Here is a 19,729-nt window from a genome sequence, read left to right on the forward strand (position 1 = left end):
AAGCCTTGAGCAACCAAAGACTTCCATATTTTCTAGAATCTCCCCCAACATGTGTACACACACACACACACGCACACAGAGGTATCCTGGCCTTTGATCAACCAAGTCTTCTCTAACTCTGCCACAGAGTTTCAGAACACACATAGTTCTCAGTATACTAATTACTCACCAATCACAGCCAGATTATGCTCTGAGCCACAAGAGATCTAAAAAAAGAAAAAAAAAGTTATATTAGAGAAAGAAAATTCCTTGTCCAAAGAAAAGTACTCAACTTTTTCTCATCTGCTCATTGCCCCTTTCACCCTCCAGGCTCACAAAGAACATGACATGTACTTTCATACCTCAGGACCTTTGCACATGTGGCTCCTCTGCTTGGAATGCCCTCTTCTTAACTGCCTAGAAAACTTCCACTCATCCTTTAAAGGCTCAATGTGTCCATTGAGACTCCTTTGCTTCTAAGTGGACTCAAGTACTCCCTTCATTATGCAACTTATCTGTACTCCATTGTAGCAATTCTCTTGTTGCCTTTTATACCTGTTCCTATCTCTTCGATAGCCTGCATGTGTCTTGAGAACAGGCCTGGATGGCACAAGGTGTGGGACTCAGTTAACATCCGCAAAGTGAAAGAATGAATGAAAAAACCAAGTACATAAAAGAAAAAATAGCTACAACATAAGAGACGAAGAATTATTTGGGGTTCTGAACCTAGTGTTTTCACCCAGCGAGCAGCACTTCCTGACTTTCAGTCTCTACTCGTCCCAGCCGCTACCAGGAGGAAGTAAGTGGAAATATAAACGCGTAAGTGCTTCCCCAGGTACTAATTAAAAGAAACTCTAGACTCTGGAGAAGCATCCTGTGACCTTTATCAGGATGCTCACTTCAGCTCCTGGCGAGAGGAAGGCTTCAGGTCCCTGTGGAACATCAGTGCTGCAAGGGCCCTGGGGATCATCTAGTCCAATCTTTCTACATTGTGGGGAGACAACAGAGGCTTGGTAAGAGGAAATAACTTGCCTTGGGTGCCAGAGCAAACGTGCATCAAAACAAAGACTAGAGCATCCCTGATCTTCCTAAGGCTCATGCTAGTTCCTTTCTTGAGGCTGTAGCTTCTCACCCCTTCCCAGTGAAAACCACTTGGAAATGATATTCAAAGGTCATTAGCACAGGCCCCTGACAGTCAAGGTAACAGGCTCAAAAGCCCTTTGAGTATCGGAGGCCTACTAACACACTGGTAGGTGAGAAGGGTCAGCAAAGCTTCTGAGACTTTTGTCTTTGTAAAAGTGCTCCAGATCCCAGCCTCTAGAGGAAACAGAGATACCCACATTTACGTGAACTCCCTGACAGTTTCTGGCAAAGAAACACCTGCATATTTTGCCCTAGTCAATATTTCCAGGTGTCTAGCCTCTGCATTCCCTTGAGGCTCAGTGCCTGAGTTGTCTGATGGGTTCCCCCATCCCCCGCCCAGGACCATACACACAGCACAAGTTCACTATATGCCTCCTGGTGACACTGAGGCTGGGGACCTAGCTTCTGCCAGAGGGAGCTGCTTAGATTAAGGAATTGGGAAATACTTAGATCTCTAACGGTAGGGGAATGCGTATGTAAATTATGGTAGATCCATCTGGTGGACTATTATGCAGCCTTGGAAAATAATGCTTACAATAAAGAAAAATGCAGGTCGCCTGGGTGGCTCAGTGGGTTAGGCCGCTGCCTTCGGCTCAGGTCATGATCTCAGGGTCCTGGGATTGAGTCCCGCATCGGGCTCTCTGCTCGGCAGGGAGCCTGCTTCCCTCCCTCTCTCTGCCTGCCTCTCTGTCTACTTGTGATCTCTCTCTGTCAAATAAATAAATAAAATAAAATAAAACAATAAAGAAAAATGCTCATGATACCCTATGAACTGAAAAATCACAGAAAAACTGTATATGTGGTATGATCTCGACTCTTTAAAGAAACACAAACAAAAGACTGGAAGAAGATACATCAAAAGTTCATAGTGAGGGGTGCCTGGGTGGCTCAGTGGGTTAAACCTCTGCCTTTGGCTCAGGTCATGATCTCAGGGTCCTGGTATTGAGCCCTGTACCAGGCTCTCTGCTCATCAGGGAGCGTGCTTCCCCCCCTCCTCTGCCTGTCTCTCAGCCTACTTGTGATCTCTCTCTCTCTCTCTCTGTCAAATAAATAAATAAAATCTTTTAAAAAAATTCATAGTGATAGCCTCGGGGCTAGGAATGAGGTATGCATTATAAGTATGGTTTCCCTTTTGCTTTTTCTATGCTCTCCTACATTATATACAGTGATCTCATAATCAAGAAAATTTGTATTAAAACTAATATAATGTACCTACAACAAAGGAAAAATAAATATGGCTATAAAATAAATATGCTATAAAATCTGATATGTTCTGAAGTTGTGGGGGAAAAGATTTGAAGGAAATATGACCAATAATAATGATAGTTGTAGGGGCACCTGGATGGCTCAGTGGGTTAAAGCCTCTGCCTTCGGTTCAGGTCGTGATCCCAGGGTCCTGGGATCGAGCCCCGCATTGGGCTCTGCTCAGCAGGGAGCCTGCTTCCTCCTCTCTCTCTCTGCCTGCCTCTCTGCCTACTTGTGATCTCTGTCAAATAAATAAATAAAATCTTTAAAAAAAATAATGATAGTTGCATTGCGATGGTAGGTTTATAAAATACTTTTTCTTATAGTCTCTGGTTTTCAAATAGTCTTTAACAGTGATGGCAGCAGTGGCAGTGGGGGAAGCAGTAACAGCAGGATTTCAAGTCACCATATATTGAAGATGTATGAAATCCAAGCAGCATGCCAATGCACTCTGTAAACATAATCTCTTCTTAATCATCCCAACAGTCTTTTCAGGGAGGTTTGACTGTGCTCATTTTAGAGATGAGAAAACTGAGGCCCACACACTGCGTTAAATAACTTCCACAGCTAGCTAGATGGCAGCAGCAGAAAGAAAACCCAGTTCTGCCTGATCTCCAAGCCGATGTTCTGTACTGCTAGACGTTATCTTTGTTTTTTAAAAATAAAGTTATTTCATTTTACAAACTGCACACAGAGAAAGGGCTTGCCTCTGACTGCCAGGGTTCACCCTGGGGCTGCGGACAACAGAGCTGACCAACCTGGAGGACCAGTTCTTGCAGAAACAAAGGCCAGCATCAGGCAGCAGATGCTGTCCTGAATTAATGAGCGAGGCCCTGATGAATGGAGTTTGTCAAGAAAATGCAGAACTGGAAGCTTCAAGCTCCCTGCTGCTTCTTGCTGTCTGTGCACTAGGTCAGGAGACCAAACACCACAGGCCACAAAATCCCAGGGCTACAACTCCTTCAACAATATCATATCAATGACCATTTGTTTCCCATGGCTTCTGTCAGCATCCACCCACTACCTAGCTGTAGGCAGCTTTCTAGAAGACTCTGTTAACAATGGCAGCATGCCCAGGAGAAAGAGGTTCAGAGCCAGGAAGCCAGGTGAGTCCTAGGCCCTCTGCTTTCTGGCTCTGAGACCTTTGGCAAGATATTTAAGTGCTCAGGCCTCAGTGTTCTCTCTCAGGTGTAACCAGTAGATAACGGCATCACCCCGTCTGCCTCACAGAACTGCTACAGGACAAATGAGACAACCCATTCCCTCGCAGCCATTTGTCTCACTTTCCTTATGTATATATGTGAATGTCCTGCCCTTTCATAGGCTCCCCCATGGTGGACTTCAAGGCCCGCATGAGTAGGTCCTGTTTAGCTTCGGGCCTCACTTCTTCTCTGGGCTACTCATGAACCTCAACCCAAATAACATACTCCCCTTTTTTTCCCCATTCACACTACATTACATTTTCTCTAAGAACATAAGGCAATTTCAGGCTTTTATGAACACTATTTTCCTTGACTTGAATTCCCTTTCTCCCACTGTCTACCTAGCTAAATCCTTTAAGATTGCCCAAACATCATCTTCTGGTAAAGACTGCCCTGATTCTGGAAGCAGAGCCAGTTGCTCTGCCCCACAGGCTCCCTTGGCACGATACATCACAGCCTTATCACACAGGACATGTCTATTTGTGAAGTGTGTTTGTGTGAAGCAGCTCTGTCCCTCAGACGTCCAGTGGACTGCCTCCCCAGGAACGTCTCTGTCACACAGCCCAAGCAGACAGGGCATCAAGTTGGAGGCAGGGGAGGGGTACAAAGAGGAGGGGTCCCGAGGAGTGAGATGATCCCGAAACAAGTATGAGTAGCGGTGTGGCCACTCCAGCCCAACAGGAGCCAGGTGCTGAGATGCACAGTGAGGGTCGGAAGGGAACGGGGCTACAAGAACATAGTGTTGAGGTGAGAGGAGCCTGAAAAGCAACAGCAGGATTGTTTCAGGAACTCCGGCATGGCAAAGCACAGCAGACCAGCAAAGGAGGCTGGTCCTGGGAGACAAGAGTCCTAATACAGAGAAAGTAGCTTCCAGTTGGCTGACTGGGGCCTTCAGGAGAAGGGGGCACTCCTCCCCATAGGCGAGGGGAGCAAAAGTGACTGTGGAAATGTATGCTGACTCAGGGCTGCTGAAACACTACTGGGGTCTGCTCTGTTCAGGCCCCTCAGCCACAGGAGGCAGAGCTACAGCAAACCATTTCCAAAGCCCCAGCTGCCACAGGGCCAAGATGCCCTGGCAAGCCTCCTGCCAGGCTAGACTCCATCAGTTCTTGTGAAGAGAGTCGCAACTCCCCTGGGGGCTGGATCCCACAAATACATTTGGACAGGGATGAACTGACTGGTAGTAGGTGCCCAGGGAATCTGTGCTCGCCTTGGGGGCACAAAGACTAAAATCAGAACACTACGAGAGTAGATGCCCAGAGAATATATGCTGAATGCATTAATGGGTTAAATGAATGAAGAGCCAACTGAATAAGCAAAAATTGGATGAATGTGAAAACATCCGTCAAACACTACATGTGAGTACTCTAGCTCTGGGCAGTACTGCTGTACCACTTCTAGAAACAGGTGGCTGTCCCTTACTGAGTGCTTATGGCCAGCCAGCTGACTGCTTTGCCTGTATTATTTACTTATACCAAGGAGAGCAGATAGGTTCTTTTGTTACAACTGTTTCTACAAATGGGGCGATTGGGATTCAGAGAGTACAGTCACTTGCCCCGCCTCTTACAGCTCGTGGGGCTGCAGATTCTGTGATCTTTCAGATTCAAGTGTTCTGTCCTCCCAATGGTTTTAACCTCCCTGTTGGCAAACAGGATGGAAATAAACCAACCACCCAGGCCCAGTTCCTTGTATCCAGAAACCATGTAGCTACCAGCAAGGGATCTTAAGCTGGGGCAGCCCTAGACTTACAAGGCCCAAACATCTTCCTGGGGTTCAGACCGCCCACCTCCGGACCAATCAAGGAGCTGCTGCAGAGCTTTTTCTTGGGGGAAATGGCTATGAAGTGGCAACAAATCTTTGCCTCTGCCCTCCCTAGCGGATGACTCCCATCAGACTGTTCAACTCTGAACGCGGGAGGGGGACAAGCAAGTAAGGTGTGTGTGTGACGGGGACTCTGGGGAAGTAGCACTGAGATCCCCAGGAGAGGATGTAGGGCCTGGGCCAGTTCCGCGCCCCTGGCCAGGAGCCATCCTTATCTTCCCAGGAGCAGCCCCGCAGCAACTCCCCCACCCCAATCCCGCCCCAGCCCTGGGACCACCCGGGAACACCTCGGCCTGCGGGGCCCTCTGATTGGTTCCCGCCCTGTGCCAATGGGCCCGTGTGCCCCGCGGATGCTATGGCAACCAGGCGCCTGGCGGAGGCGGGCCATTCCCGGGGACTCGGAGGAGGGATTCGAAGCCTGGGCTCTGCGCCGCCGAGAGCCTTTGGCAGGCACCACCGCCCAGAAGAGAAGCGTGTTGGGAGAAGCTCCAGAAAGACAGCCTCCCGACGGCGGGGGTTAACTGGGAAGGGAACGGGTGTCTCCGTGCAGCCTTTGCTAGAACGCCACCCAAACCCATTTGCCCTGTGTGTAGAACTCAGAGGAGACAACTGGAATTTCCAAACCTGTTAGAAAAGCAGGCTGGGAGGCTGGGCATGTTTTACAGGCAAACTGCAGTCCTGTCAGCCAATGGAGTTTTCCCCTTAGGCTCAGAAGTAGCTCCAGATGGAGGCCAGAGAGGCAGCAGAGAGGCAGCAGAGTTGCTTGCTTTGGAAGAACCTAGCCTTGGGTGCAAAGATACTTCTAACTCCTTTGTGAGGCTTCAAGTTTTAACTGAAGCCTAGATGTCAGAGGAGGCCAAAAAATAAGAGGCTCCATCTGTCCTCCAACTCAAAGTCCATTGACTGTGTTCCCAGAGAATCCATTTTCCCGGTAAAGCCAATTCCTTTTTTTTTCAAAGCACATTTTATACATAAGAAGATGAGGTTTAAAGTATGTTCTACTACTTCCTCACAGAGATTGGGCTGGGGAGGAAGGGAGCTAAAAGCTGGTAATTGCCTGTATGCCAGGCATGTGGTATCATGGAATTTCACTCTACCTGCACAGCATCACAGCTGCTCTGTGAAGTAGGAATCTGTGTCCCTACTCAACAGGTGAGCAAACTCAGAGAACTAAATCACTGGTTCCAAGTCACAAGGAGCTATACACCCAAGTCAGCCTTGATCCAAAGGCTGTGAGCATCACCACTATATACATATTGTCTCTGCTCTTCTGATACTGGTACCAGATCACCCCCATCACTAAGGCTCAAACTGTCAAGTGGCAGCTCTATCTCCTCCTACCCTGTCTCCAGCCTGTTGGTTCTGCCTTTTCAAAGACTCTCAAATCTATGTCTTGATCTCCATCTTCAGTCCTTTTCACTCCAGCCGGGAACATTTTTGTTTAAGATTTATTTATTTGAGAGAGAGAGAGCACAGGGGCAGGGGCAGAAGAGGGAGAGAATTCTCAAGCAGACTCGTCACTGAGCATGGAGCCCCAATGGAGGGCTCAGTCCCAAGACCCTGAGATCATGACCTGGGCTGAAACAAAGAGTTGGACATTCAACCGACTGAGCCACCCAGGCACCCCCAGCCTGGACTCTTTAAAGAGTCACTAAATGACTTCAGGCTTTCTTCGGCCATATCTGATTTTTTTTTTTTTTAACTTGGAAGTTGTCATAGTCTCAAAGCTCCTAACAACTTCCTACCACACCTGATCTCTCGCTCTCCTTTGCTACATAGAAACCTACTAACCCATCAACACAAGTAGCTTCTCTGCCCCTGGGAAATCTGTTTCCCCACAACTGTACCTTTTTTTTTTTTGCACCACTCTCCCTTCTCTGTATCGTTATGAACCCTACTAAGCCTACACGACTCAGTTCCAAACCCACTTCCTTGAGGAAGTTTCCCAGATCTTCTCTTAAATCCTACCACTTGTCTTGGCCGAAGTTTCCTTTTGTCAACTCTCCTTTGTACTATTAATAATTTGGGTACTGAGGTAGACCATGTTTCCCCAGTCAGTGTGGGGTAGGAGTTATGGAACCAGAAGACCTAGATGTGAGTCATGGCCCTGCCACTTCCTGGTCATGTAGCCTTGGGCAAATCTGTCTGCATCTCTGGACTTCAGTTCCCTCATCTTTAAAATGGAACAGTAACAACCAAATATATCTCATACATACTAAAACCTGTTCATGCCCTCCCCCTTCTACAGAATAAAATTTACTTTGAGCTTGACACTGTTCTGCATATAATGTGTCCACAATATATAAAAATATATAATTTGGGAACATATAAAAGGAATTGGCATAGCTTCATTTCCCTTTTCAACAGAGTTCCTCTATTGGCAAAAAAGGAGAGGGGCGCCTGGGTGGCTCAGTGGGTTAAGCCGCTGCCTTCGGCTCAGGTCATGATCTCAGGGTCCTGGGATCGAGTCCCACATCGGGCTCTCTGCTCGGCAGGGAGCCTGCTTCCCTTCCTCTCTCTCTGCCTGCCTCTCTGCCTGCTTGTGATCTCTGTCAAATGGATGAATAAAATCTTTAAAAAAAAAAAAAAAAAGGAGAGGACTTTAGAAACATCTGCTGTATTAGAATATAATATACACAAATTAGCAGACACTTAGAATGCCTGCTTTCCCCACTTTAAGGGAATTCCTTTCTCCTAAGTTGCCATGCTGATACCAGGAACTCCTGTTTCCTGTGGCCAACCTAACCGGTGTGGATGGACTATGGATGGAAACCTATCTCAGAGTAGGTTAATGTATGGATTGGCTAGAACCTGTAAAGTAGCCTGATGGGAAGGGGTTAGGGAGTGAGTCCCCTAGTTCGTAACTGGAGCAGTGGCTGGAAGGAACAGACACAAGGTTAATATAAGGAGCAGTTACAGGCAGAAGAACCAGGACAGCAGGAACAATCAAAGTAGAAAAGAGTAGCTAAGTCGCTAGAATGTGAGATTTCTTGATTCCAGTGCTGAGGGCTTAAGAAGGTCTAGGTTTTTGAGGTGGTTTGTGTTCCAAATGATCTTCTCGTTGTTCTTTTATGAGGTATCCACTTAACCTGTTTTTCCTACTTGTACCCATTCTTACAATACTAAAGTAAGCTAAGACTATCTCTGATCCTTACTAAAAGCACCTAAAGCAATAATGCATCTAGACTTCAGAAAAGGCACACCATTAATTTACCTATACACTTGAGAACAGCCTGGAACACTGTAAGCTGACCAACCAACCTCAAATACAGGTAATTAATGGAATCAGGCCAGTTAGAAAATACCCTATAGCATCTTTCTCAAAAACAATTGAACTCTTGCCCAATAATCGCCAAGACAGGCTGAAATCTAAAAAGACTGCCGGGGCACCTGGGTGGCTCAGTGAGATAAAGCCTCTGCCTTCGGCTCAGGTCATGATCTCAGGGTTCTGGGATCGAGCCCCACATTAGGCTCTCCACTCAGCGGGGAGCCTGCTCCCCCCACTCACCACATGCCTCTCTGCCTACTTGTGATCTCTGTCTGCCAAATAAATAAATAAAATCTTTAAAAAGACTGCCAATACCAAGTGCTGGTGAGGATGTGGAAGAAGTGGAAGACTCTTACACTGCTGGCAGGAATATAAATTCAACAGCTGCTTTGAAAAACTATTTGGCATTATCTACCAAAGCTAAACATAGATCGATATAGATAGACACAGATGCCAGGAGAACCAGGTACCCAAAATGATTACTTCGTTCCATCCAAAGGCATGTATAAGAATGTTCATAGCAGGGGTGCCTGGGTGGCTCAGTGGGTTAAGCCTCTGCCTTTGGCTCAAGTCATGATCTCAGGGTCCTGGGATCGAGCCCCACATCGGGCTCTCTGCACAGCGGGGAGCCTGCTTCCTCCTCTCTCTCTGCCTACTTGTGATCTCTGTGTGTCCAATGAATAAATAAAATCTTAAAAAAAAAAGAATGTTCATAGCATTTTTATTCATAATAAAATAAAAAAATAAAATTAACCAAATATTAATCATCAGTAGAATGGATAAGTGTGGTATTCAAAATACTTTATAACAGTGGGGAAGAAAAATGCTATTCACAACATGGATAAATCTTTAAGAATCTTGGTGAACAGAAGAAACCAGAAACAGAAGGGTAAACAGTGTGTGACTACTTACATGAAGCTCAATAATAGGCAAAACTTATTTCAAATAAATAATACAACTATTCTGAAGGGGGTTGAAAGTAACCAATCCTGGGGTGCCTGGGTGGCTCAGTGGGTTAAAGCCTCTGCCTTTGGCTCAGGTCATGATCTTAGGGTCCTGGATCGAGCCCCGCATCGGGCTCTCTGCTCAGCAGGGAGCCTGCTTCCCCCTTTCTCTCTGCCTGGCTCTCTGCCTACTCGTGATCTCTGTCTATCAAATAAATAAAATTTTTTTTAAAAGTAACCAATCCTAACAACTTTAAAAAAAAAGTTTTTATTTATTTATTCAACAGAGAGAGAAACAGTGACAGAGGGAACATAAGCAGGGGGAGTGGGAGAGGGAGAAGCAGACTCCCCATTGAAAAGGGAACCCGATACGGGCCTCAATCCCAGGACTCTGGGATCATGACCTGAGCCAAAGGCAGGCGCTTAATGACTGAGCCAAAAAGATTGACTGAGCCAATCTTTTTTTAAAAAGTGCAACTTTTTAAAAAAAGATTTATTTTATTTTAGAGAGAGAAAGAGAGAGTGTATGTGTGTGTGCGCGTGTGTGTGTGCATGCGCACATGTGCACATGAGTGAGCAGTGGGGAGAGGTAGAGGGAGAGAATCCCAAGCAGGCTCCCCACTGAGCACAGAGTGGGTGGGGGACAGAGGGGAGAAGGGAGCTCCATCTCAGGACCTTGAGATCATGGCCTCACCTGAAATCAAGAGTTGGGCACTTAACCTACTGAGCCACCCAGGCATACCCCCTAGTAACTTTTAAACAAAGTTCTTTGACTAAATAACTTCCATCTAAAAACAAAAAGAGCTATAAAAAAAAAATCTTTAACTTAGTGGATTCTTTTTTTTTTTTCATAGTAGCACACAGGTATCAATTCTGAAAATATGTATGTATTGTAGGACTGTGCAACTGAGAGAATATGTTAATGTCTCTGGGAGCCAGAGTTTTCACTGTAGATGAAGGAAACACAAATATGGAATAATGGATGACAAAGAGGAACACTGTGGACATTGGATTTGAATGACAGGTATCAGTGTGAACTCATAGTTTCTCTCTCTCTCTCTCTCTCTCACACACACACACACACACACACACACACACATATACACACAGGTTGAGTTCAACCAATATGAAATTTCCTAGAAGCAATGACTCCTCAGCAGCAATGAGTTCACTTGGTGACCAATTTGGTCCTTTAAATACTATTTGACTAAGAGGAATCAGAGCTCCTTAGAGAAATGGCTGATTTCAGGACTGGGGGAGGGAAAGAACAATTTGAGCCTGTAACACCTATTTGTGCCAGGAAGTAAGGAAGTGATCAAAAGATGACAGGGAAATGTCAAAAGGATACCAGGTTTTCCTGAAGGGTTTTCCACTGGCTAAATCAGGGAGAATTTGAATATCAGAATGAATAATGACAGTAGTAGATTATGACTCATTGAATAAAATAAAAATTCATAAGTACTTCCTGAATAATAAATAAATAGGGGAACAGGGAAAGCTCTTCCTTAGAGTACAATGTCAAGAGTAATAAATGTAGAAGAAATAATTGGGAAAGAAAATAATTGTGCAATAATAATAGTTAATTCAAGCAAGAATCATGAATGCATGTTGAAATTACTGGGCAAAAGACTGAAGAGGAACAGAATACTTACATAGTTTCAGAGCATCCCTTCATAGATCATTCTTAATTACAAAGAAGAAATGGTAACTCTGTAGCAGAAAAGGGAGTCAGACACCACCTTACCCAAGCCATCTAACTCAGGATCACTAAGAATGTGAATAAACTGACATCAGGTTCCCCTTCATGCAAAGCATTAAAGACACAACACCACTTACTTAGCACACCTGCCCAACGTGCCTATGTGAAATGTAGTCATGAGGGGAAATCAGATAAAATTGAGGCCCATTATACAAAACAACTGTCCTGTACTCTTAAAAAAAAATATCCATGTCATTAAAGATAAAGACAAGCTATTCTAGACTAAAAGAAGCAAAAAGACATGACAACCAAATGCAGTATATGATCCTGGATCAAAGTGAAAAATTGCCATCAAAGATATCATTGAGACAACTGGAGAAACACAAAGGTGCTCTGTGCATCAGGTATCACTATTCTATCCATGCTGAATCTTCAGAAAAGAGACAGAGGACACAAAAGCACACATGGGATAAACTGTCACTCCAACCAACTGTTCTGTCAGCAAGAAACCCACAGGCACACAGGAAGAGAACTAAATCTCGTCCTCAGCCTCTGTCATGCTGAGGGAGTCAGAGTGCTGGAATGAGGAACAGAGTGGTTAAACACTTTGACTAAAAACAGAGAGCTAGAAAGCAGCCAGGCCACGTCAGAAGTAATGGCTCCCTCCTCTGGACTCTGCTACAGAAATAGCACTTATTTCTGCTATAATTAAGTGGTTCACTTGTTTGTCTCTTCCCAGATTATACAGATTAAAACTTTCTTAAGCATGAGGACTGTGCCTTGTTAATTTCTTTGCTTAGTGGCTCACACAGTGCCCTGCACATAGTAGGTCCTAATCACATGTTTGTTGAAGTCACTCATCCATGTACCTCCTTCCCACAGCTCTTGGTTCTGAGTCCAGCACAGAGTAGGAATTTAGGAAATGCTAGATGAAGGACACTGGATTTATCCTTGAACTTCCTCAGCTCCTTAACAGAGTATCTCCTAAATGCTTGGAACTCTGTAAGTAACAGCTGAATTCAGAAACTAGATTATCCCTCAGATGTTCAGAATGTGAGTCAGTGGATAAATAGAACCGCCTCCCAGGACAAGACAGGTAGATCCCACAAGGTCTGTGGGAAAGCCCCAGGGGATCCCCCAGGGTGGGAACAATAAGAATGTGAACCCACAAGTGTGTGAAGATAGATAGCACAACCCCTCCTATCTGGATTCTATCAGCAATAATTGCAACAGCAAAAAAACCAGCCACGAGGGTGACCCTAAGCCATTTGTACACAAGGCCCAAGAATGCTCCCCTTTGCTGAGCTACACAGTGGAGCCTGCTCGGCCATCACCAGGCAAGGGGACCAAGAGGGCAGGTGAGGCTCCTTCCAGAATGGATCACTTTTGCTTGTTTTGATTAGAATAAAACAAAAAAATCTAGAGGCCCATATTCTAAAGCGTTATTTTTTCTGGGATTAAAAAGTCAAGAATGCAGATAAGATGTGACAGAGAAATCAAAGCTTATCATAACAAGTACGTGCGCTGCAACAATGAGCACAGCACTACCCACGATGACTGTATCTGCTGCAACTGGAGCCACGTGATCCAGCCGGCCAGACTTCCTTCCCAAGTGAAGCCACACAAGTCAGTGTTCCGATTAGTGCTGCTGGCCTGCCCCCAGGCACAGCCTGCTAGAATCCCACCGCCTTCACTCCTGTTCCCAGTTGAGTGACCCTCAGAGGTACCTTCTTGATCTATAATGTGACTCTGCAACTTTTCTGGTTCAAGACGAAGTTGAGGGTTATCAGATTTTGTGCTGGGCTAGACACACAAAATAGTTCTTAAAGAAAGTTTATTCATATTTTTTCAGTTTATACATGGGACGCCGGGGTGGCTCAGTGGGTTAAAGCCTATGCCTTTAGCTCAGGTCATGATTCCAGGGTCCTGGGATCGAGCCCTGTATCGGGCTCTCTCCTCAGCAGGGAGCCTGCTTCCCTTCCTCTCTCTCTGCCTGCCTCTTTGCCTACTTGTGATCTCTGTCAAATAAATAAATAAAATCTTTAAAAACAATTTTTTTAAATAAAAGTAATATAAAGTGATGGCAAAAAATATATACATAATGAGGAAAACTTTAAAACACCTTTAAATCCCACCACCTACTATTAACCCATGTATTTCCTTCTGATCTTTCCCTATCACTATTTATGCATTAATGAAATATATGTAATTTCAGAAACACAGTTGGGGTCATGCTATATATTTCATTTTATATCATGACTTTAACATAATGTTGTTCCCTATGTCATTACTTCTATTGAAATTGTGATTTTATGGCTTTAGAGCATCATAGAAATGTACCCTAAACCCTAATTTCATTATTTCCCTACTGTTGGATACTCAGATTACTTTCAATATTTTGCCATTATAAATTGTGTTGTTATGAACATTCTGGAACAAAAATCTTTGCGTACGTCTCTGATTATTTCCTTGGCATAAATTTTCTAAAGTAGAATTATTGAATAAAGGACTGTAAACCTCTTTAAGACACTTATGCGATTCAGGCAGTATATTTTATTAAGGTCACTGACAAAATAGATCACATCCAAAGGAAAAATTAAAAAAAAACAAAATGAGGAAAGGGTAACAATATGAAAGTAATAATATTGGCTAACATATATTGGGTATCTATGTGACAGGGAAGGTGCTTAAAAGCTTTGCATGCATTAGCTCAAGTAATCTGTGAATTAATCCTATAAAGTATGCATAGATAAGGAAGCCAAGGTTCAGAGACATGAACTGGTCCAACATCACAGTTAGTAGGTGGCACAGCTGAATTTCAATCCAATTACACGTGCCGTTCCAAGAGACTACATTCACTGTTCTGCTGCAACAAGTCATGTAAAAAGTAAAGGGAAGGGGCACCTGGGTGGCTCAGTGGGTTAAAGCCTCTGCCTTCGGCTCAGGTCATGATCCCAGGGTCCTGGGATTGAGCCCCACATCGGATTCTCTGCTCAGCGGGGAGCCTGCTTCCCCCCTCCCAACCCCCACCTGCCTCTTTGCCTACTTGTGATCTCTGTCTGTCAAATAAATAAATAAAATCTTAAAAAAAAAAAAAAAGTAAAGAGAAAAATGAGTGTTTTCAATCTGGAGAAGAGAAAACTTGGATGGTACAACGGCCACAGCACAGGGAGAAGGGGAATCAGACTGCAGACTGAGATGGCAGAATGAGGATCAATGGAGAGAAACACTAAAAAGGTCAAAATACACCTTAATATCAGGAAGGCCATTCAAAAAACAGAAGTCTACCAAAACTGGAAGGGTATCTCCAGGGGAGCCAAATTTAGTTACACGGACTGTTTAGAAACAGAGTCTTCTCCAGGTGATGGCAGAAGAATCCAGCAAGATTTGAAGCACAACAACAATTAGAGGCCCTGTAACTGGTTCTGAAGGTAGAGGGGCTGGGTTAAGTGCAAGGACTGGGAAGCAGCATCTAATCGTGGAGAGCAACCTTGGGCCAACAACCAGCACGGAAATGGGTCCTCACTCCATTTCATACCCAAAGAGCTCAATGAGTTTATAAGCACACTCTTCTCAGAGTCTCCCAATAAGAATCTGCTCAGCTGATGTGTTGATTTTGGCTTTGTGAGATGCTAAGCAGAAAACCTGCCTTAGCCCACCCAGACTTTTGACCTACAGAACCATGAGCTAATAAAGAGATGCTATTTTAAGCCTCTAAGTTTGTGGTAATTGGTTACGCAGCAAGAGAAAATTAATACGACGGGTAAACGGATAAACTACGTGGATTATATAATGGAGTACTACTCAATAAAATGGAAGCATCTGCTGATACACACAACATGGATGGATCTCAAACACAGTGTGCTGAATGAAAGAAACCAGATGCAAAAAGTACATACTATAGGATTCCATTAACATGAAACTCTAGGAAAAGCAAATCTGATTTATAGTGATTGAAAGCAGATAGACAAATTTCATCTACAGTACAAAGGCTGGGGTTGGGTTGGGGTGGACGGGTGGACTGGTCCCATCTCCTTCCCGGCTGACTTTCTGGCCCCACCTGCACGCTCAGTCCCGCACTGGAGCCAAGGAGGCCCGTTCACTTCCTTCCCTACCACTCTAATAAGACAGAAGGCCCCAAAGCCCCTAACGTGGGTAAAATGTTCTATCAAAAGCACAGTTTGAAACCTTAAAACACACATACCAAAGGGGAGTAATCAAGTTTTCAAAAAGCTATGCCACAGGGACACCTAGGTGGCTCAATCAGTTAAGCGTCTGCCTTCGGCTCAGGTCTTGATCTCAGGGTCCTGGGATCAGGCTCCCTGCACAGTAGGAAGCCTGCTTCTGCCATCCCCTCTCCCCCTGCTTGTTCTCTCTCTCAAATAAATAAGCTATGCCACAGATTTCTCTTCTCAAGTCCCTTTTAACAATGTGTCCCATTTATAGAGGGACTATACTGAGAGAGTTGAACATTCCCAATAATTTAACACTTATAAAAAGCATTTTGAATAAGTAGCAGACAGCAATGGTGACGGAGGAACTCGAGAATCTGGCCCTGCCTTCAAGCAAAACAGAGGTCAGATATTTTTGAATGAGCTACTTGTTCCAGCAGCTCTAGTGTGAGCTGTAAACATAAGCTGCCACCCGCGGCCACAGGCAGCAGCAAGGCTCTCGATCACAGACTGTCAGGAGGCTGCTGCCCAAGTCCAGGTAAAAGCAGGCTTCACCTCTGGTCCTATCGCCTATCCTGTGAACTTGGCCAAATGACTAAGACTGTGTAAGCCTCAATGTCCTCATCGGCATGGCTGGAATGAAAGCAATAACCTCACACGACTATCGTGAGGATTGAATTCAATTACCTATATGTAGTACCTTGGACAAAGCAGACACTTCTGTGTTAGTTCACTTGCCCCTTTATCCGTCTGGAGATCCAATGGCGTAGAGAAACAAGAAGGCAAGTGGGAAGTGGTTGAGGCGGGGAAGCAATCTTTTTTCCCCAGGCCTCTATTATCCTCCATCAAAGAAAAAAAAAATGAGAAGAGAAAACCAACTCTTGCAAAATTTTCTGAACTTGATTCTCTCTAAATGTGTCAGCTACGATAACTTCGTGAGCAAACACACATTTTTATATTTGTCAACTAGCAACAATTTTAGACCTCTATAGGGCCCTTTAAAAGCACTGCACTTATTTCCATGTTAATCAAAAACAGTCCTGAACAATGGCTTTTTTTCCCTTTTACAATTTCAAATTTTCCATGAGTAAGAACATAATTCAAAATTTGCTGTGTGCTATGTGCCAAGTACAATGCTAAGAGTGTTTATTCTTAATACCAGAAAACATCAGTCTTAGCATTGATATCATTTGGAATGTATTTTAAAACGTGACCATTCTTTCTAACAAGAGTCCACCTTTTAAGAGCAGCTACAAATCACCCTAACTTTCCCATCTGGTATGTGCTAATGTCTTCAAACTGCATTTATTAGTAAAGTAAAATCTACCATCTATTCTCTAAGAACCTTTTCAGCTTATTGACTCAATGGTTCAGTGACCCTACCTGGGGTGGCCTCGCAGGGAAATACAACATGCTTCTGGCCATTCCAAGTGCTTTATCCACCATAAACATCCCAACAAACATGAACTACTGTTGGGGTTATGTCAGCTATAACCCACCAGGTACTCATCCTACATATTCCTGGTATAATTATGTGTACGGGGCCCATAATTGGGGAAAATATTGAGTGGCAGGGATGGTGCATCAGAAATTCAAAGATAAACAAGGTCCCTTTTGAGGGCTTCATTCAACTGGACCATAAAATGCAGCCGAGAGTTCTCTTAATAAAGAGGAAGGACAGAGGGGGTCAGGAATGGTGGCAGTAGTGGTGAAGAGCACTGAGCACAGAGATGAAATAAGCGATTTACCGGCACCCAAACAAAACAGAATGAACCACATACCATTCCCCACCCTGCCCACCCCCGAATCTGTTCTCCCTCCTGACCCTCCTCTTTCTGTTAGGTGCTGCCACCGCCATCCTCATGGTCACCTCAGAAGCACCCAGAAATCCCCCTCTCATTTGTCCATCTTGCCAACCTCCAAGTTCTATAATTCAGCCTCCCTGGTTCTGCTCTCCTGCTGCCCCTCTTCTCCCTCCCCATTGTCACTGTGCTATTTCAGACCCTCAGAACATCTGTGCTGGACAATTGAAATAGCTTCTCATTATTTCCTTTCTCTGCTGTTTCCCTTCCCTCCAGTTCACTGGGTGCCCCAGGTAACCTTTCTAAATCTCAGCTTTGACTAGTGACTCTGCTGCTCAAAACCTGCCAGTGGCCCCCTGTGCCTAGAGAGCAAACAATGAGCCTTTCCACCAGACATTCAAGTCCATCTCTGAACTGGCTACAGCTCTCCTTTGTAGCCTGCTAGCTTGCTACGTCTCCCCCAACAAGAACTCTGTGTTCCGACCAAAATGGGCCGTTCATTGACGATCTCTGATGCTACCAAGGGCATTTCCCTCTCTGTGTCTTTGTCCACGCTCGTCCCCCCTTTCCTATCCTGGCCTCCTGGCTCCTCTGGTCAAATCACCACCCATCCTTCACACTCAGTGAAGACCTACCTTCTCCATGAAGTCTTCCCTATCTCCTAACTGGAAAAAAGTTCACCATCCTCAGAATTTCTAGAGCACTGTACCTATAGTTCTTAGGACAATGGCATTTTCTTCCATGCTAGCTGAGTATGTGCTTGCTCTATCTGTCCTGCCAGCCTATAGACTTCTAGCTCCTGCCTCCCACTCTACCTCTAGTACCAGGTCTACAGCATTGCAGACAAGCACTTGCCTTTTTTCCTGGGGGGGGGGGGGGGGGGGGGGGCTGTTCGCGCATCTGTAATATGAACACAACTCAACCCGACTCACAGGAAACAAGGGATTAAAGAAGATAACATATGCAAATTATTGGCACACTGTAGGTAGTCACCAAATCCCAAGCCACATTCTTCCTTTCCACATAGCAGATTACTTGTTGAACAAATAAAAACTTTCATGCTTTATAGTTTGTGAAGAAAGGTTATGATATGTTTTTTAACTGAAGGAGGGAGAGAAGGAAGGAAGGAAAAAATGAGCAAAGAATCACCAAATACGTAGGAGATGTGAGTAGCCCAGTCTGACTGGTCTGAACAACTCACACGGGGGCTGGAAGGTTATATTATGAAGGAGCTGGAGTGTTTGGACCTGGTAGTTTCAGGGAGTTTTAAACTCCAAAGTGAGTCAGTGCTTAGACTCTACCATCTGTATGACGGACGAAGAACTAAGGACCAGGAGATCATTAAGAGGTTGCCACAATGCCTGGCTGTGGCCGGTGGCAGCCACAAGGGAGCAGACAGGAATGGCTGGATTTGCAAGGCAGGCCCAAGTTCAAAAATGATAGGGTCAGTGAGCGCTGGCAGACTACATGATTAGAGAACTCTCATCAAGCTGAGTCTGGGAGGGCTCCAAGCCTTGGTAATGAGGAGAACAGAAGGACACCTGGAGAACTGAGGGTGCTCTGGGAGGTGGGGAGGACACGCAGGGAGCAGCACATGCAGGAAGAACACAAGTTACTACTTTTAGCTGGAGGTGGAATGCAGACAGAGAAGAGGACTTAGTGCGTGGTGGTCCTGAGGGACTGAGAAACCACTTTAGAAACACACCAAAACCTCCTTTTGCACATGAGGGCCTACAAGGATTCACTGAACAAGAACCATGTAGGACCAAGTATCCCACACACTGACTCCAGGAGCTCTCTGAGGGGCAAGGCACACAGGGATGTCTGCCTACCCATCCGACATCACCTGCCTGGGAGAAGGCTGCTTCTTCTAGGCTGCCCTTCCTCACACTGACAAGGCACAGTACTGGGGGGGGGACCCCAAACGCAGGTCCCAAGTTGTTTTATGTGCAAAGAGAAATGCAGAGAATTGGTGTCTTCTCCAAATAAAGGCTTATGTGGATAGGATAAAGTGTATTTACAGCCTGAAATTTAGTCTGGCATTAGGATCCAAAAATCTATGAGCCGGGTAACCTTGGGTTAGCCACTTAAACTTTCTAGGTCTTGGGTGTTTTCTTTCTTAAGTGCAATAACAGTATCTCACATGCCAGAAGGAACCAAAAGCTTTCAGGAGGTCTCACCGTTCTGAGATCTTCGATTCAGTACTGAGGCAAAATCCTACAGGTCAGACTGCAATCTCTCAGAACCCCTGGACAGTGAGTCACTGCAGAAGCCTCCATGGTGTGGGGATGGGAGAAGCCTGGCAAATGCACAGATCTAGAGCAGGGGAGAGACTCCAACTGCCAGGTCCCTGTCACAAGAAGATACAGCTAGAATATTAAAGCTGGCCCAGGGACAGAAGATAATTAATCTTCAAGGCAATAAAAATATTTAATTCATTCATCTGAGAGAAAT

At 45.0% G+C, this 19,729-nt stretch overlaps 1 protein-coding gene across 13 annotated transcripts in view; it reads right to left on the reverse strand.

Moving 5' to 3' along the window:
* Positions 1 to 19,729, reverse strand: part of SERGEF (secretion regulating guanine nucleotide exchange factor) — a 222,326-nt gene that overhangs the window by 84,529 nt on the left and 118,068 nt on the right. For all 13 annotated transcript variants that reach the window (XM_047692726.1, XM_047692722.1, XM_047692721.1 and 10 more), the window contains one exon: positions 170 to 206. In XM_047692726.1, coding sequence (XP_047548682.1) covers positions 170 to 206 — 37 coding nt within the window. The remainder of the gene's footprint in view (positions 1 to 169; positions 207 to 19,729) is intronic.

The sequence above is a fragment of the Lutra lutra genome, chromosome 10 (assembly GCF_902655055.1).
Source record: "Lutra lutra chromosome 10, mLutLut1.2, whole genome shotgun sequence".
NCBI lineage: Eukaryota > Metazoa > Chordata > Mammalia > Carnivora > Mustelidae > Lutra > Lutra lutra.